The 19,824-nt window shown below is 41.4% G+C and overlaps 1 protein-coding gene across 2 annotated transcripts in view; it reads right to left on the bottom strand.

The window, feature by feature from the left end:
• PRKAR1B (protein kinase cAMP-dependent type I regulatory subunit beta) overlaps window positions 1-15,307 on the bottom strand; it is a 112,154-nt gene extending 96,847 nt beyond the window's left edge. Inside the window, exons 1-2 of one of the 2 annotated variants that reach the window (XM_067550915.1) lie at window positions 15,091-15,307; window positions 13,509-13,692 (exon numbers count right to left, since the gene is read on the bottom strand). In XM_067550915.1, the coding sequence (XP_067407016.1) occupies window positions 13,509-13,685 (177 nt within the window). In that variant the 5' untranslated portion in view covers window positions 13,686-13,692; window positions 15,091-15,307. Of the gene's footprint in view, window positions 1-13,508; window positions 13,693-14,285; window positions 14,335-15,090 lie in introns of those variants that run through there. The other variant, XM_067550916.1, reaches the window with a different exon arrangement.
• Window positions 15,308-19,824: the final 4,517 nt, after the last annotated feature.

Here is a 19,824-nt window from a genome sequence, read left to right as displayed (position 1 = left end):
CGGGGGCCAGACACAGTTACTCATACACTCATAGACTTTAAGGTCAGAAGGGACCATTATGATCATCTAGTCTGACCTCTCACACAACGCAGGCCACAGAACCTCACCCACCCACCCCTAACCTAAGACTGAGTTATTGAAGTCCTCAAATCATGGTTTAAAGACTTCAAGGTCCAGAGAATCCACCAGCAAGTGACCCATGCCCCATCCTACAGAGGAAGGTGAAAACCCCCCAGGCCCTCTGCCATTCTGCCCTGGGGGAAAATTCCTTCCTGACCCCAAATATGGTAATTAGCTAAACCCTGAGCATGTGGGCAAGGCTCACCAGCCAGACACCCGGAAAGAATTCTGTGTAGTAACTCAGAACCCACCTCGTCTAATGTCCCATCCCAGGCCATTGGGCCCTCTCCTAGGGCCCTGGGTCAGAGCCTGATGGAGTGAGCAGGCCTGGGCTAGTCTATCTCTGCCCCTGCTACAGAAGGGACCCAAACCACCTGCCTCCCTCACTGCACCGCCGAGTAAAAGAGGACCAGGACCAGGAGGTGGCACTGGGTGCACTAACCACAAGCCCAGCTAACCCATCAAGGACTGTATTGCACTGTACAATACATAATAAGGTGCCATGATACTAGACATGGCTCTCTTTCTTACACCAATTAGCTGCCAATGCATCTTCATTGTTTTGAAGGGTTTATGTTGCTGTGGGGAAAGACTGAGGCCTACTATCACTTACCTTCCAAAGCCATTTTTTTCTGCAGTTGATCTACAGCACCTTTGAATTTCCCATGGGAAGATACTCATGGGGGGAGTGAGTAAAAGAAAAAGACTTTGTCATGACTATGTTTCTCTTCAGGAAAGAGTCTAAATCTAAAGCCACACATTAATCAGACCAGCTGTACCTCTACCAGAGGCTCTACTCCCGGTTTACCACCACTGGAACACAGCAAAAATGCTGGCTGGCCTTTTTCAAGAAGCTGCATATTCTGGGATCTCCATTGCTGGAGGCCAATTCTAATTTCACTCCTGATTTATGACAGTGTAAACAACTCCCCTGAAGTCAATGGAGTTACATCCATGTAAACACTGAATAAATTAGATCTGAGTCAGGCCCCGACGTACAATTAAAATTGACGGCTGGCTTAGCACCAGCTGGCCAAAAGAATGGCTGTGCTCCAAATTGCCACTCCTGGAAAACAGTGTAGAAAATGAAGGGGAATCCCTGAAGAGGGACTAACAGGGGAGAGAAACCACATGGGGGAAAAGTCCCAGGAGTTACAAATGTGGGTGGCTATCAATGATGTTTATCAAAATGTATCATGATCCACTGAATTCGTTTAACTTCCTGAGAATTTAACTTAACAAAACTACTTTTACAGTAGCATTTAAAGTCCCCAATAAGATTAGTGCCCCACTGTGCTATATCATGATACCGAAAAACAGCCCCTGCCTTGGAAATTCTTATCTAATTTGAGTGTAACACATGGAGGGAGCGGAGGAGGAAGGATGAGGGTACCAGTGATAGACAGGTGGTTAATTACCATCTTAACCAGTTGGTTATATTGACAAAGGAAATGAGTTATGGTTGGCTCATCAGATATGACATGAGAAAACAGTGTGCTACATAAAATGTGTCCTGTTTCACTGGCATATGTCCACAACTTTAAAGCTTGTAAGAAAAACAGATGATTAATACATGGTTTGCCATCCATGTTTATGAATGTCTGAAAAATCCAGCTATGCTACTTATCATTTCTGGTCTTGTTCCAGTCACTTTATCCACTCTCACAGATATTGCCTCCTTTCTTAATCCAAAAGTACCTTTCACGTCAACCCTGATTATATTGCTAGTGGCTGAGGTAAGGAACAGATCAGTATTTCTCAGGCGGCATAATTCAAAGTGATGGCTCCTAGCATATTCTTGTTTTGGTCAAAGATAATTTTTAAGATCTAGACTACTGAACTGTTCTGAAGACCAACAGCGAAATACAACTTATGGACTGATGAAAGGCTTAATTCCACAAAATGCCGAGCACTCCTGTGGGTGATGAGCTCCCTTTATTATTTGGAATCCTAGGCACTACTACTAGACCCTATTGTGCTAGGTGATGTACAAGCACAGAACAAAACTGACTTTATGGAAGTGTTCATCCCCTTGCAAGATAGAGCTCCAAGCTACTGAAAATGTCTTCAATTCCATCTCAAGCTACAAATGATATGGTTAGGGGCCGGCTAGACTGAATTTTCATACTCTCTCAGAATTGTGAATCACACATAACATTCTCACCAGATTCTGCCCTACAGCACACACAGTAAGTGTCTGGATGCACTGAGTTTTATTGCATATAAGTATGCAGCAACAGCAAAGCAAACATTCTTAAAGAATATACAAAAGTTCCATACAACTATAATTTTAATTGATATCTGTTTACCAACATCAAACTGATACATTTTTGAAAAATTTCAAATTTATTAATAACCCACACTGGTTTTTAACTTCATGAATTCTTCAACAGTATAATAAACTCTGTTTATTTAGAGTGACCAAAACTATATACAGTTGCTCCATACACTTGATTGCAAAGCTAAAAATCCATACTCTTTCTAAGAAAACAGTATTCTGTTGGTAAACACTTTAATTCTGAAAGTACAATAAAAGGTACACTATTAAAAACAGACAGTCAGGTAAATAATTATATAAAGCTACTTTGCACTTACATAGTCTTTTCATACATAGCATATATTACTACAGAAAATGATTTATTTGCAATATATGAATACAGCATGCACGCTTTTTCTTGTTTTTTGTATATTGTATAATAGGTATTTATGAAGAATTAATCACTAATATGTCCCCTAGTCCAGTACATATTTATTAAAGGTAAAAGGCTCAATGAGGTAAAATAATATCACAATTCACACACCTCTTAAGCCCCAAATACAGTATAAAACAAAAAATATTAAATAATTTTAAAAGTGAGTTACCATATGATTCATTTTAAAAAGAAGTCTCTTCGCTACAAACTCTCTTTATATAAGCAGCAGACAGTTGACTTGCTGGCTTTTCCATGTTCCGCTATTTGTAATCTAAGTATGCTTTCCATTACTGAACTCAAAAGTGCTTTTTGAAAACAAAAGCATACACTGTGCCCAGGGTATTGCTCTCAAATAGCCATCTTCCTTATATCCTGGGGTAAAACTACATAAACAGAGCAAATATTCAGAGGGAAGAATAGACTCGCTTAAGATTAGTTCTTCAAACACTGATCATCAGACATAGCTTGCTATGAATGCTTGTAGAGAACTCACTTTCAAGTAAACACCTCACCATTCTTTTGTTGGCATGACAACAGGCTTTCTCACTCTCTGCTGGAATGGCACAGAGGATTCACAACAGTAGAGAAATCATATTTCCAGTTTAAAATGATATGCCATGGAGAAAATAGGCATAAAGACTAGACCATGGCATAATATATAGTAGTATTTGATCCAATCCAACAGCGAGCACCTTATTTTTCTTGTCTTTTTACACTAGTAACCGCACTGACTCCCGTGGAATTATTCCTGACTACACTGGGGTAAGTAGGAGGAGTTTTTTGGTCTGAAATGTGTAAAGTCACTACTATAGTGGAACCACATCAACACTCCCAGAAGTTACAAATCCACATCACTGCCTTATAATATTATCAACTATTCCATGTACAAGGAGTGTGACCTTACTGCCACTAAAATCACTTGGGTCCTGATCAAATACCATAAAAGTCCAGGCTTTCAACAGAAGTATTTCCAGTGAATTCAAAGGAAATTGGACTGTGAACTTGAAGTACTGCAGTTGGCAGCTTCATTGACGTACGATTAGGGACAAAAATTGGAAAGGGAACAAGAAATGTCATCCTTGCCTAGAATTAAAAAAAATAAAAATGTACATTTCTGCATTGGCCTGTTTATCTAATGTATGTGTGGTTGTAGCTAAGGAACTTGTCCTGGGAGGGTTTGGAGCATGACACAACGGAATTTAGTATGCTGACCTCAAAGTAATAGGTCACTTAATTTTCTGATTAGCATTTTCATAGGGTACTAGCCAAAACATTGCAACTGGTCACAATGCTGAACAAATGTTTGAGTTAGTTTCATCCTTTCATACTACAATTCAAGAGTATGTTTCCTGACCCATAAACTCTCTTCTCTATGAGTTGGTACATTACCAAGGAGAAATTCATTTTCGGTAGTTCCTCCTCCCACATCTGCTTTCATGCTCAGTCACTGTCTCAAGACTCACAATGTGAAACCATAGAGACCTATGACACTTGACAAGGTCCAAATGAGTGTACAGCTTTATAACAACATTCCAGAAAGGCTTTCAAAAGCAAAGCTGGCCATTAAGTATCACTAAGTGTTTTCCACTCTGCTCCCCAGAGCTTATTCACTTTGTTCTAAAATTGCAACACAGAGTCTCTCTCTAACTGAAATATTTTCCTGTTTTCCAATTTTAGTCCTCAAGAAACTTTCCTAATTGATCACCCTGAAGACCATGTCCTATTTATCCACAAACCATGTACAGCATTGTTAATGATTGATGTTAATCCCTGGTTTTGCCCCCAGAACTGACCCAGAGGGATCATCGCTAGGAAGGAGAAAGTAATTCAGTTTTCATGACCATTCAGCTATTCCTGGAGACTACCACCTGGAATTATAAAGATTAGAACTGAAAAAGACTTATTAAGTTAAACTATTCCACCTTGCTGACAGTGCAGAATTGATCTCCTTAGTATGGAACTCATCCCAAGCCCATTGAAGTTGATGGAAATTTTGGAGTTCTCTACCCCTATTCCTCTAACTTTGCAGTCATCACATCTCGACTGCCTTTCTGTCAACTCCTCACAGATGTCCCCCCTCCATCTACCTCCACAGGCAGAAAAATCTTCCCTTCCAATCCTGTCATCACCACAGACAACTCCACTATCTGACCCATCATATGGGCTCATAACCTCGGTGGGGCTTTTTGATCTAATCCTCAGCATCGCCACACCTATATCCAAGATGTTAAGTGCTGTCATTTCTTCTTGTTTGGCATGTCTGAATTCTGTCCTTTAATATCCATCTCCTACCACTAATGTCCTTATCCATTTCTTAGCTATCTGCTGCCCAGATTTCTACAACTGTGTCTTCTCCGGCCTCTTTGCAACTCATTTCATTCCCAGATTCTAATCTAGACAAAATATTATTGCCAAAAATCCTCATTCTATTCTGTGACTCTGCCTATATCACTTTCATCTTTGAATCCCTTCACTAGCTTCCTCTGACCTCCTGCATCACATTAAAACTTGTCTTCCACTTCAATGCCTTGCAGAATTTCATCACCACCATTGCCCTAGTTTCATATATATACTTTACTATAAAGTAGCATGGTTACATTACAAAACACAGAAGGTATTTTCAATGTTTAAAAGCTCGTACTACCAAACAGAGAGAACTGTAGCCAAAGGTTTTCTGCTTTTTAAAATCCAAGCCAAGTATACAACATTTGTATCTATATCTAGTATGTGAAGAAAAAATCACCTGAAACAGCTTTGCTTCTAGTAGATAAATATTATTTCAGACTGAACTGCAAGGATATTTTGCTGTGCTTTCAGCAACTTCAGTGCTTCTGTGTGAAAATTTTCAATTTTGCCAAAATGATGGCATGTTCAATGCCAAATCCACAGCTCTTTACTTACAGATTCTGTTATCCTCATTTATCCTGGGGGGAATACCTTAATCCACAAGTAACTCCACTGAACTCAGTGAGACTATTCAAGGAATAAGGATTTATTCAGTCAGGGTGGCAGAAACTAGCTGTTAGAGCACAGGAAGAAAAAATTATGATTTCTGTGTGGTAAATCATGAAGGTGCCTCAAAAACTCCAATTTGTGGTATTGTTCCTCAGTGTATCTGTCATCCATGTTCCATTACACCTCATTGTTTACACCAATATTCTTCCAATGTATTTACAGTGCTTTATTAAATGATGGTACCAAAATGATGTGGTTCTAATGTGACATCAGGTACTAAATTTCTTTGCTCACCTTTACTGATTAAATGATACTTCTTAAAAGAGAACACTTATAAATGGAGAGAAAAAAAATTATGGATAAAAAATGACACATTAAGTCCTGGTCTACACTCTAGACTTCTGTTGACCAAAGTCAGCTTTTTGCACCAAAACAGTGGTGGTGTACACACTGTAATCCCCCCCTGTCAACCCAACTCCCCTGATTTTGCATCAAAATAAAACCATCTCAATGAGAGGTGTAGAGCTTTTTGTGCCAAACTTTTAGTGACAAAGCATGAGCGTAGACACCATGTTTGGTTCTGTTGCGGTAAATGGCCTCCAGGAAGAGTCCCACGACGCTCACCCTGACCACTCTGGCCATCAGTTTGAATTCTGCTGCCCTGCAGCCATCCACCCCTCTCACTTTAAAGTCCCGGGAATTTTTGAAATTCCACTACCTGCTTGGTCAGCGTGGAAAGCTCACGTCTTATCCCAGCTGACCATGGCAGCGCCACGCACCAAACACTCTCCCGCTTGGAGCATACCAGAGCTTCTGGATCTGATCGGCATTTGGGGAGATGAGGCAGTGCTGTCACAGCTCCACTCCAGCTGAAGGAACATTGATACATATGGTCAAATTTCTTGTTTCATGGTGGGGAAGGGCTATGAACGGGAAATGCCACAGTTAGGGAATCCCATTGCTGCAAACCCATCCACTATTTCAGGCACATTTCCAAGACTCACAGTCCTTCATAGCAGAATGTGATTAATGGCCCTGCACCCCTGCAATAACACAGTTCCAACAGTGGATTTCCTGACTCCAAACTGATTAGCGACCAACCGGTAGCAGTCTGGAGTTGCCAGCTTCCACACAGCGATCGTCATGCACTTCTCCAACAAGAGGGCAGCTCTCATTCTAATGTCCTTGCACTGCAGGGCAAGGGCGAGCTCCGCACAGAGTTCCATGAAGGTGGCTTTGCATATTCTAAAGTTCTGCAGCCACTGCTTGCCATCCCAGACCTGCATAAGAATGTAAGCCCACCACTTATGCTTGTTTCATGAGCTCAAAAGTGGCAGTTCACCGTATGCAGATGCTCCATGAATGCAAACAGTAATCCAGCGTCGTTTGTTTGCATGGCACACAGCAGGTCAGGTGCCATGGATTCTTTTTCCGACTGGGAGTTCATGATATACTGCATGAGCAGCCGTGATGTATTCAGAACACTGACAACAACAGTGGAGAGCAATGCAGGATCCATCCTTTCAGACAGAGATAGCGGGCGCACAGGATACGGGAGCCACTGAAAAATGCTGCGAAACACAGTCGGAAACCCATGGAATGATGGGACAGAAATCACTGCATCATCGGACATTGAGCCCACACTCATGATGCACTGCAATCCTCTCCGCCTTCCTACAACTCCTAGTGGCACAAGGTGACGAGTTGCACGGTGGGATAGCTGCCCACAGTGCACTGTCAACGCTAGAGCACTAACTCTGGTGGCGACACAGTTTTGGCACAGTTATAGCGCTTTTTGATCATTGCTGTAACTTGTGTTAACAACACTCTCTATTGTAGACAAGGCCTCAGTCTGTAATACTACTTCCTGGAAATTCATCAGGCTTAGAGACAAATTTCTTTTTCACATTCTGTAGATATTCCGAAATGCCACAGGGACTTTGGGTTGGAGATTGTGTTTTAGAAACAAAATTACACAGTAGATTACTGTGATGTATTATTTATATAGTACTCCCATATAGACCCTAGGCATATGGGGGATGGGCTGCAAGAAAAGCAAGTTATAACTTCACCATTTGCTTTAAGAACATCTGATTAATTCCACTGTTTGTGTTTTGTTTCTCTCTGATTCATTATCATCACTTCCTGGGTGGGAGGGGCGGGGGTTAAATGGCCTTTAGTGGGCCATATGGAAGAAGACATAAAGATTGGAGAGCGACCAGGAAAAAGAGAATAATTAGTAAAGGTGCGTAGACATCCTAAAGGGGGTCAGGGTTGAGACATAAGAGATATGAGCAGGCACAGAAAGAGATGAAAGCAGAGTAGACTTGTTGTTCATCAATATCCTTTTATCACTAATATTGACTCAGAAAGGCTGCAAACTATTAAGCTCACAAGATTTTGCAACAGACCTTTCTTTTAAAATATCACTGACCAAAATAGATCTAATTTAATGTCAAGAGTCTAAGACTTTTCCTTTGAAAAATCCAGATTTAATTTTTTTTTTAAAAAGCACAACTGCAATAAACTCCTGGTGCTGCTCTAAATGCTATTCTTATAGGTAAGCAGTATTCCTCCAGAGCAGATTTGATGTTGGTGAACCACAAAAAAAAGTTTTCTTTTTTTGTTCTTAATATAGATTCAGTGCTTGAAAGTGGGCAAATACTACGAGGCTCCAAGTGGAGGCAGTCGGCTTTTCCAGATTGCTGGGTGGAATCTCAAGACAGCTTTGTTTTGTAATTTTAAGAGGAACCCCTAGATATTAAACCCATCCCTCCTTGTTCCAGACACCACCTGGCAGAATGGTTACAGAAATATTGTTTAAAGACACTTGATAGTGTCTGTTTACTTTAAAACCAAACTCTCTCAGCCTTGCCCAGTCCCTTAAATATGTTCCAAGGTAGATCCAATTTATACCAATTTTACATTTCCATTTTCTTTGCTGTTATTTCTCTCTCTCATGCACTGTAGTTAGAGTGATTAATGTGGGCAAAGCAGTTTGACACAGCTTTAATAGCCTGATCCAGTCTTTCCCCAAAGCATCATCTACAACCAAAAGAAGGTGAAATAAAATAATTTAGAACGTAGGTAGGTACCCTTGAGTAAAAACACAATGACCTCCTGGCCATGAGTGAGCTAAATGCAGCCTTACTTAAAAGGTTTCACTGGCCCTTGGGAAACCTTGCGCAACACACTGACAGAGAAAAGATATGAGGAAAGAGAAATGAACATGCATCACAGGAGAAAGGACCGGAATCTTTCATCTGTCTGTATCCTAAACTCTGACCTTACATGAAGACTGGGTGTAATGTAATCAAAGACATTTTGCATGCAACAGCAAACCAAATTAGTGAAAGAACAGCTAAGTCATGTAAAGTCACAGGACCGCATCCTGGACGAGAAAAATCTGTGAAGCTCTAGAGCCAGTGACTTCAATAAGAGGAGAGTTTGGCCAATGCTGAACTCTTTTGAAATTCATTATCACAGGCAGGACCTGTGTTGGTGTCCACAGCAGGCAGACCAAGCACTGAATTAGCATAAAAACTGAACCTGCCCTAGTACCAAGATAAATCTACACTAGGAATCCCTGGTCAGTTTTTAAGCAATCATGTAATGGTTTTATCAGTGGTATAAACCCACTAAACATAAACTCAGCATAGGGATTTTTGCCACTGGAACATATCAGTCTCCAAGAATGTCAATTATAGACATTAAAAATCTCATCTACTACTTACAGAAACTAGGCTTGCATTGAATCTACATGCTTATGTAATTCCCACGGATTTTGCTGTATGCTCTTGAATCTTAGCTTTTTTTTTTTTTTTTTTTTTTTAAAGAAATGTTTAGCTGTTCAGGATGCACAAATAGCTGCCTCAATGTAAATCAAATTACTGCAATTTTATTTAGACTGTAAAAAGACAGAATGAAATAATAGCACCAAGAGACGTGTGAACTTGGCCTATAAATCCTAACAATGGCACGTTTGCATTTAAACAATTTCAAGCAGACTATGAGCCAAGACCAGCTGACTTTAATATGAGTACGAGGTCTCTTGTGGAAAAGGGAACAATAAAATGACTCTTGGCAGATCCGTGGATTTCTGAATTGATGCTTGTGCTCTTAAAATGCTTATTTTGAGGTATGTTAGTTTAGGTAGAATTTTGTATACGTGAGAAATGAGTCTATAATTAGCCAGCCTATCTTTTGTTTGAAGAACTAACAAAAAATATTGCCATAGTTTTTCCCCAGATATAAATCACCTCAAGCAACAGTGATGTTATTCCTTATCATGAAAAAAAGTTTAACAAAAGCCTTGCTTAGCCAGACAAGACAACTCTAGCCTTTTGCAACATTGCTGTAAGTCTCACCAGAAAGGCAAGCTAAAAGCAATGCTTTAAACAGCCTGAAACTGTTAATACTGTGTCAGGTCTCAGACAGTATGTCTACACTGTAATTAAACACCCAGGTCTGGCCTGTGTCATCTGACTAGGGCTCAAGCAATAGGTCTGTAAAATTGCAGTGTAGACGTTGGGGCTCAGGCTGGAGCCAGCTCCAACCTGAGTCCAAAATGTCAACACTGCAATATTACAGCCCCACAGCCCAAGCCCTGCAAGCCCAAATCAGCTGACATGAACCAGCCCCAGGTGTTTAATTGCAGTGTAGACATACCCAGAGTGGCTGATAAGTATGCTCTGCCTGCCATTTCCAGCAGCTAGGTTGCAAGCAAGAATAAGCATCAGAGACAGAAGCAAGGTTCTCTCTTCTGCTGGATGGGTGTGTTTGCTTGGTTTTGTCTTAAAGGAAACAAGATAAGCTAATTATTTCTCTTTTCCCCAAAAAGGCCAATTAATACCATCTCAAAAGTCTGTCAAGCAGAGGTATCCCCCCTGTAAAAGATTCTGTATAGCTAAAGAGAATGGGAATAAGGGAAATTGTTCACATGAAAGCCTTAATTCCTTCTTTAAGTTCCAAATGCTGTTTGCTGTTTTCTGTCCTTTCCTGTGTGTTCAACTAAAGGTTAAAGATTTGTAATGGCCATTGTTACAATGGGAGTAAGCCAGCAATAACTTGCCATGGAACCCCAGATCACACTTAACCGTTTAATGCTATAACAGTAAACAAAGGTTTTATCACCATCTCATCCCTTGTTGGACCAGAGATATTCCCTTAGCAACACAATAGGTGTGTTCTCTGTGACCAATGTTTGGCTTAGACACCTTTGATCCAACAGATCCAGGATTTGTTTACATTCCAGGCATGCTGCAAAATCCACTTTTTCTTCCCTTTGGCATTTGGGAAGGATGTGGCTTGGAAGAAATGGACTGTCTGGGGCTGTTTTTTTCTGGTTTGTGAGCGCTCTATCTGTGAGCTATTGATGTTCAAGGTCCCACATTTTGTTTTAAGTCCACTTGTCTTCTCTTTCAGATCTTTTCATTAAGAACTATCATCATCATTTTTCATGCTGTGCAGAAGTTTTGTTAAGGAACAAAGTAATCTTATTGTCACCCTTGCCTTCCTCTTTGGAGCAATATAAAATAGTAACTAAGGTAAAAGCTGATGTGGTACGTTTAAGACAACCAGGTCCTGCTATATTTGAATGAACAGGAACAGATGTATGAATGATTCCCAGCAATAATTTTTAAATTCCGATATTCTGGAATTGCTATGGTTAGTAAATCAAGTTTGTGTCAATAACACCTCCTGATCAATAACACTGAAGGCAGCTGAAAGATTATGGCCTGTAAGCATCAAAATGACATTAGGTATTTTTTTCTCTCCCTAGCCTTTCCTCCAGACCTTGCAGAAAATGACTGGTGTAGATTTAGATATCAAACTTTAATCAATTTCAGAAAGCATTGATTTGTGATCTCACTCAGGTATGGTCCTCCTGAACCAATGGACCCAATCCTGTTAATACCTGCTCCTTTGTCATCTATTAGTGTTTGCAGGATAGGACCACATCTGATACATGATTATTGATGTATATTATGTTTTCTTCAGTTTATCCTGTAGTTTAATTCTGCAGTTTAAGATATGTAATGAGATACATAATAATAATGGCAATAGCATAATAATACAAACTGTATTTTTCAGTCTCCTTGATGTAACTCCAGTGCAATCACAAGGGCTGCACCAAGAATTAATATGACGCTTTGCGTTTATCTTTACACATTTTCCAATGAGCTCCAGTTTTTAAATTGTTTGAGAAAATACCCTCATTTCACCCCAAAATTTCTCAAGTGAATTTCAAAGTGTGTGTCATGGCATTCAAGTCTATTGCTGTTTTGAACTCTTAGATTAAATGTTTTAAGCAAAGTCTTAAACCCCAAGATTTTCACTGCTCTCCCTAAGCAAGAATAAAATATTGTATGAACAGTCATATTTGGTGTTAGCTCAAACTCCTACAGCAATTGTCAGGCTCATTATTCAGCAAGCACAAGGTATATTAAAATTGTCTTTGACGCAATTGCCTGTAATAATAGTGTCAGTAGGTATTAAAAACAGGATAGAAGGTTGAAGTAATTCTCTTGACTTTTGTTTACAAATTATAAATCGCACCATCACAAGCCATCAAAGTGCAGGATTCACCAGTTTTGCACTCTTGGGTCCTGATTCTGCATGTGAGGCACACAGCCCATATGGAACTTCACTACATCCGTGGGTTCCATATGGGAACAGGGATGCACTTGTGTACACTGCAGGGCTGGGGACCTTATGTTGCTAGCAATATATTGGGCCTGATCATCCCAAGTGCTTCTACTCACTGATGGACCTCAGCTCAATTGGATCTGTGATGGCTGCACAGAAATGATGACAGTGCTGCCTCCACAGAGTCATCATATTGTTGCCCCTGTGAGTTTAGAACTCAACAAGCTGGGCATGGTTGGGAAGATCACTCTCCCAGGGCTTTGGTTCACCCCATTAATCCCAAACAATTGACCTAATCAACGTTATCCTACACTGGAAGACCCTTAAAGCAGCATATAAATAGGTTTTTTTTTAATTTTAAAACCACACAAGTTTGGGGTATACTATCCTATACAGATAGTACATCTAAATATGCAGTGTCAACACAGCCACTTGTCTATACAATGCATGCACAGCATATAGTATATGGGCTGCATGTCCAGCTAACTGATTACTATATTTCTTGCTCTGTGCATATTTTTTTATTTTTAACCTAAAATTCCACATTTACAATAAAAATATTTTAAAAAATGAAGTCAAGTTGCAACTCCACAAAACTTAGACCATGATCCTGCAAAGATTTACACACACTCTTACTTTAAGCACACAAGTAGTCCCTAGGACACAGTACATGTGTAAGTCTTTGCAGGATTGAGCCTTATATAGTTACAGCCCCATGCTCCCTTCTGCATCTATGCTTGGAGGGAATGCTGTCTCCACAGAGGAGAAAGTTCTTTGTAGCATGCTTTCCCTCTTCCTTCTCATCCCAAGATAGCTTCCAGTGGAGCTCTATCAGGTCCCAGCTGAGGATGTGTTTATCCCATTAAAGGGCACCTTTATGGGGAGTTAGGGTCAAGTCTGCCTGTGACTGCCTTATGAAGGTCCCACAGGATGGGGGTGGAGGCAGCCGGGGGGGGGGGGAACCTACTAAAGGATACCTACTAAAGCAAAATGCTAAGAAAATATTGCACCCAAATATATGAAACTTTAAGAACATCCTTTGCATTCATACACTTGGAAACTGAAAATAGAAGCCACATGAAAGTCACTGACCTTTTCTAATTTTTCAAAATGTTCTCTGAGGAACTTCATTGGCCGGTCTGGTTTTGCTATGCAAAGGTTTACAATACACTCTTTCAAAATCTGTTGGATGTTATACTTCTGAACATAGAGTTCACATCCCTTCAGGCTCTCATCTTCTTCCACATTGCAGGAGGAAGAAGCAGCCATCTTCAGGCTTGTAAACAGAAAATAAACCGAGGTAAGAAAATGGTGCAATTAAGATATCACAGAGAATTCCTGAAGTCTTTTGTCAAAGCAATTTGACAGAACTAAGGTATTTTAATATTGTACAGCTTCTCTTCACAAGATAACAATTCAGCACATTTTACTGTTGTGGCACTTTTCATGCAAATATTGAATCATGTCATCTCTACACAATCAACATACCAAGAATTACAAAAAAGCATTCAAATTATTAGACATTCTTCAACATTTGGAAACGATGCAATAAATCATGCACAATATGAGTTTTAAAGATATCTGCTAAATGACAATTTAGAGTAATGTCCCCATCAGTATACAAATGGAGACCAGGTCCCTTCTCCAGGGTCCTAGATTTCTGTAGAAAATGGAGGGGCAAACATTACAATACTTATTAACCCTCTTTAAAAAAAAAAAACATATAGATATGTGGGGCAGCTCTTTTGCACCAAAAGAGGAGTGTGGTGATGAAGGAAAAAGTGTTTCATTTCCTCCAATTAATGTGTGTTCACCCCAGTACAAAATAAAAGGACATGCGTGTGGTATATTAGTTTTATATTAACTTACTTATATCAGAAGATAATTTACGTTTCATCACCTCTTCTCAACTCCCATCATCATTGAGGTTTGCTTTCAACAAGCAGGAATGTTTCATGAGGGGACAATTTCAAACAAGGGACTTTTTTTTTTTTTTTAACAAAAATGATAGATAAGATTCTTAAATGTTCCCTTGGAACAAAAACGACAGCCAAATCCTTCATCACAAGAGCCAGATGCTCTCATAAGCCTGGCTCAAAATGAATCTGAAACGAGACAATTCTCCCTCCAACTATCTGAAACTTGGGCTAAGATTGGGGATTACCTCAAGAAAGCTGATTTGGAGGGAAACCCCTTCCTCCCAAGAATTTATTCTAAAACAGTTTTAAATTCTTTCACATTGGAGGGAGAGGCTTTAATCTGTGTGTTTTACAAAGAAGTGGGAGAATCTCATTCTGGACTGGGATTTGGTTTTGGATTGGGGGTAGGAAAGGGGGGGCATCTCTTCTGCTTTCAATTGTCCCAGTGCCCAAGGCATCATCCCCCCCTCCCCATGAGAGCATCTCCCAGCCTTTGTGAATGGCACCAGGCGGGGGGGGGGGGGAGGGAATAATCAGCCCCCTTCCCTGCCTCCACCACTGGCACCAGGCTTTGTGCTGAAATAAACCTCAGCTATTGTTGCTGGGGAGCAGCTCCAAAGCCGGAGGGAGAGGCAATGGAGAGGGAAAGGGTTGTCAAAACCAGAGAGGAAGGAGGATGGAAGGGATCCAACCAGGCTATGGGGACAAGAGGAGCCGTGCGGAAAGGATGTGGAGTGAGAGGGCCATATAAATACCTGGGTTGCTGGAGAAGTGACAGCAGCAGCTCTTCTCTCTATTCCCTTATGCAGGGGGTGGGGGCTCCTGTTATTCTGCAGTGCAGCCGCCTCCTCTTCCCCCAGCTGCTGCTGCTACCTTTCCTCTTCCTGCCTTGGCAGCAGTGGAAGGCTGCAGCAGAGGGTCCCCCTGCCCTCTCAACCGCCCTGCCCCCCCAGATTGCTCACATACAAAGCGAGAGGGCTCTGCAGCAGCAGCTCCCCTGCAGGAAGTCCCGTCTGCTGTCAGTCACGCATAAGCACAGCCTCCCTCACCACCTCCTGCAGGAGAAGCAAGCTCTGATTCTGGGGGCCGTGGGCAGGCTGTGGGGAAGAGGCATCAAAGGAGGGACACACAATCTGCCCTAAGGACTACTGTGTGTGTATGAGGGGCAGACAGATACCCCCAGGGAAGGATGCCCCCCCCCACCTGCAGCCCCTAATAAGGAGGTGCCCTGGACCTCTGGATCTTGATTTTGGGATGGTGTTTAAGGGATGGAGAAAGGGGCCAAACGAAATGACGTGTGTGTGACATTAGTGCCCCTGTTTGACAAGTATATCTCTTGTCTGTTTCTGTAGCTCATAACCCGGGAGTCTTGCTGCATCCCCAGCTGCCCCGGTAGCAGCAGGTGCAGGTGTGCTTATTATATTCTGCTCTTCGCAAGATGGCTGCATCCTTCTGGTTGTTTGTGCCTTTCTTTGTCACCTCCTGGTTAGATTATTATCGTTCACTTGCCTTGGAGTTATGCCTTGAAACTTCTAGTGCAGAAAGCGGTGGCTTATCAGGAGGCCCCTACCAAATTGATGGTCCATCCATTCAGGTCAATTTCATGGCCAGAGGGTTTTTCAGTTGGTCAATTTCAGGGGGTTCCGACCCAAAAGGTGGTCCTGAGAGGGCTGCAAAGTTGCTTTGGCGGGGGATTGCAGGATTGCCACCCCGAGGAGCTTCCCGCAGCCAGAGGAGCCCCAGCCAATTTGCAGTCCCCTGCCCCCAGAATAATGGGCACCCCCTGGGAGAAGCTTTTTTTGGGGAGGGAGAGTGCAATTAATTTGGGGTGAAAGGAAGCTGTAATGGAGGCTTAACCACAACCAGCTAATGTGTTTTGTCCACAATGGATCACTGTAAATGGAATTAACAATATGCTAATTAAAATGTGAGTTAACACGTTTTCTAATTCACCTCCATTTCCCCAGGATAGTCTCAATATTCAGGGGGTAAAAGGTTAATAAGAAGATATCTCAAGGATATAAACTAGGACAGTTGGTGTTTAATAAAACCATTAATGATTTAGAAAAAAGGGATAACAATTAAGTGGCAAAACTGGCAGATAACATAACATTATTGAGTCTAGTCAATAGCAGAAAAGACTAAAGAATTCCATGGATCCTAAGCAAGCAAGACGAATGATCACCATAATGGCAGATGAAATTCAGTGTTGGTAAATGCAAGGTAATTTGAAAAGAATAATTTGAATTACTCATAACAATTACTAGGTTCTAAATTAACTGCAACCACTTAGGAAAACTATCTGGTTGATGCTAATCGCACATCTACCCAGTGCACAGTAATAGTGAGACAAGCATTACACTGCATAAAGAATGAGAGAGACACTAATGTTAAAATACATAAATCGATGGCATGTTCTCACTGTGAATACTATACTTAGTTCTGGTTAACTCATCTCAAAAAAGATAGGGGATGCAGAGATAAGTGATGAAAATAATTTGTGAAATGGAAAGATTTCCACATAATTGGGACTGTTTAGTTTAGAGAGAAGACAATAAGAGGGAATATGACTGAGGTATGTATATAAAATAATGAATGATAAAGGAAAATAGTCAAATGTTTCTACTTATACTCTCATGTACAAGAACAAGGAGACATTCAGTGAAACAAATTCAATAATTTAAAAAAGATAAAAAGATATACTTTTATATCCAACATATAATTTACCTGTGGGACTTGATGCCACAAGATATCAATTAACTCAAGAATTTAGCAGGATTTGAAAAAGAAATAGGCTTTTATATGGATAATGAAAACATCCACAGTATCAATAGCTTATGGAACATACGCTTCCTGCTTCAGGGCATATGCCAACCTTGCCTGGGGTTAAAAAGAAACATCCCCACGGGCCAGTTATTCTATAACTGTTCACTATGGAATATCTTGCAACTCTCCTAGAAGCATCTGGTAATGGCTACTGTTGGAAACAGGATAAGACAGTAGATGGACAACTGTTCTTACCGAAAGGACAGCTCCTATGGTCTCAGATTCACTAGATGCATTTTTTAAAAGTTTGTCTTTTGAATGTGTGTAATATATACGACTAGAGTATGGGATAGACACAATTAAAAGACTAAGGGTAAAATTTTCAAAAGTGTCTAAGTGATTTGGGCGCATAACTCCCATTTAAAGTTGCTTAGTGACTTAGGCACTTTTGAAATTTTATCTACACGGACAAAACAGTTCTGATTTTTTCTCAGAGTCAGGTTCGGCTGCATGTAGTCTCCTTCTGTTGTCGATCACTATACTCTGCACAGCTCACACTGTTCCATGGCCGTTCATGCCTGGCCAGTCATGTTACACTCTTGGATACAGAAGCACGCCTGAGATGAGCCCAGCAAGCGTATCTGTCTCATGAGGTCAGCTCTTAAATCTGTTGGAATTACTGCTTTGTCCCCTTCAAGCAAAATCCCATCTTGCACATATAGCTCATCCTTTCCCAGTGATAAAGGGTAACCTCCTGTGGCTCTTCTTCCTTCCAGTCTGGCCAACCTTGAAGTATTGTTTTGCTCCCTGAAGCACCCCATCCTGTTCAATGATTTGGTGGATTGCTTGGAGCCGCCCACCAGATATGCAAAGGTATTGTGTAGCATGTCAACAGACTCTATCTCCTATTCCACAGAGCCATCTCTGCTGTGACTTTCCTGGGCAGTACTTCATAGCGCTGCAGTCCCAATAACCTATGTTGCAGTCGTTTGGGTGCACTTAACACTGACTCTTTCATGATGCTTTCCAATGGCTTGTGCAAGGCATTTTGTCTGGAAATTCAGCTTTCCTGGTGGTCTGAATCCACTTCTTGCCGCCTGTTTGATGAATTTTCAAACTAAGCCAAATTGCATATTCTTGAGGGATGCTGACAATGAAGTAAGCCATACTGTGCCAGCTGTCTATGCTAACTCCTAACTGCACTCTGTGCTCATCATTGTGATTGACTCAGTAAGCCACCTTTGCCCTAACTTTAGAACCAAATTATACACTGACACCATTATCCTGTTACATTATAGTCTTTGCCCCACAAGCTGTTGTGCATGGGTGGACTCCTGCACCTGTGCAGAGTCCTATTGTAGTCAATGAGGCTCCACACAGGTACGGTGGATCTGCTGGTGAGCAACAAACTGCAGGACTGTGGCCCAATTGTAGTTTTACTGTAATGCCACCACAAAGTGGATATAAATTGGGCACATGAGATACATGCACAGGGACCAGAGGGGTTTATTGGGAGTTTGCATGGAGGATGGAGCAGTGTGAATATATCTCAGTCTGTCTGATGTCATACAAATGACATGACCCCCACACATTCCTAGCAAGTTGCCAACGCAGTCTCTTGACTGGGCAAAGTTTGGATAGCACCTTATTGAGCCAATATAAGACTTCGCCCAGTGTTCCATGCTTCAATAGTGAGAGCTGTCTAGCCCTCTTTGATCATATGGAGGGAGATAAGATTTTCACTGTTATCTTCTTCTTTTTAAAAAAAATATAACATCACACTTAGGCCAAAATGCCCAAATTTGGGTAACTCAGCATCTTTGATTATGTATATGACCTGATTTTCAAATGTATATAGTCTGAGAATTGTTGTACAAGCCACAGTGACCATGACGATGGCATCATACCAGGCAGTGTAGAATGAAGTTTCCAGATCTGGCTTAATCCTGCAAATCCACATTTCAGTAGCAATCCCCTTTCAGGGGATGGGATTGCCCAAGAACCAGCAAGTAGAGAGTGATGCAGTTATTTTGGGGATTAATATCAATACACTGGTTTAATGATATTCTGCACTTTGATCCAAAGACAGATTATATGAAAACAAAAAATAGAACTTCCGGTTGTTTTATTCCTACAGCAGTTTACTTTTAAGAGACTGTAACCTACAACATTTACTTAGGCTATGCAATCACAGTGTTTCACTCTTTGGATGATTAGTGGTGAATGCCAACACACAGCAAGCCCTTCACACAGGAGACACAATAGTAGGCACCAGCTAAAGGGCAGCCTTTATGATGCACCCTGCCAGGATCACCAACTGCATTGCAAACACTGTTAGCGCCAGCTAACACATGGGGAAACTGAGGCAGGGAAGCTGTAGAATGATTTGCCCCAGGGGGACTGTGGGTCAGAGCTGGGAATTAAACCCAGCAGTGCTGGCTCCCTACGCTGCACGTTAACCACTGACCCATGTCACCTCCATAGCCCCTGCCCTGTATCACTCTCTTCAAGGGGACTGGAGCGGTTTGCTGAGCGATTCCCAGCCCCAGTGCCCATCCCTCCCCTCCCGGGTCAGTGTCCGTGTCCGGCAGAACGCCTGCCAATAAAGTTTCTTGCATGTTGCAATTACCGTAAAGTGTTTGTTTACGGTCGTAAAAAAGCGGCCGCTAGAAGAGCGGAGTCCTTAGTAACGGTAACGGGCCGCTCGCTAGCGACCATCCAGC

The sequence above is a fragment of the Emydura macquarii genome, unplaced genomic scaffold (genome assembly GCF_026122565.2).
Source record: "Emydura macquarii macquarii isolate MOO-44397 ecotype Brisbane River unplaced genomic scaffold, CSIRO-AGI_Emac_v2 contig_1348, whole genome shotgun sequence".
NCBI lineage: Eukaryota > Metazoa > Chordata > Testudines > Chelidae > Emydura > Emydura macquarii.
Note: the sequence above shows the minus strand (reverse complement) of the source record. Positions and strands in the feature narration are given on the sequence as shown.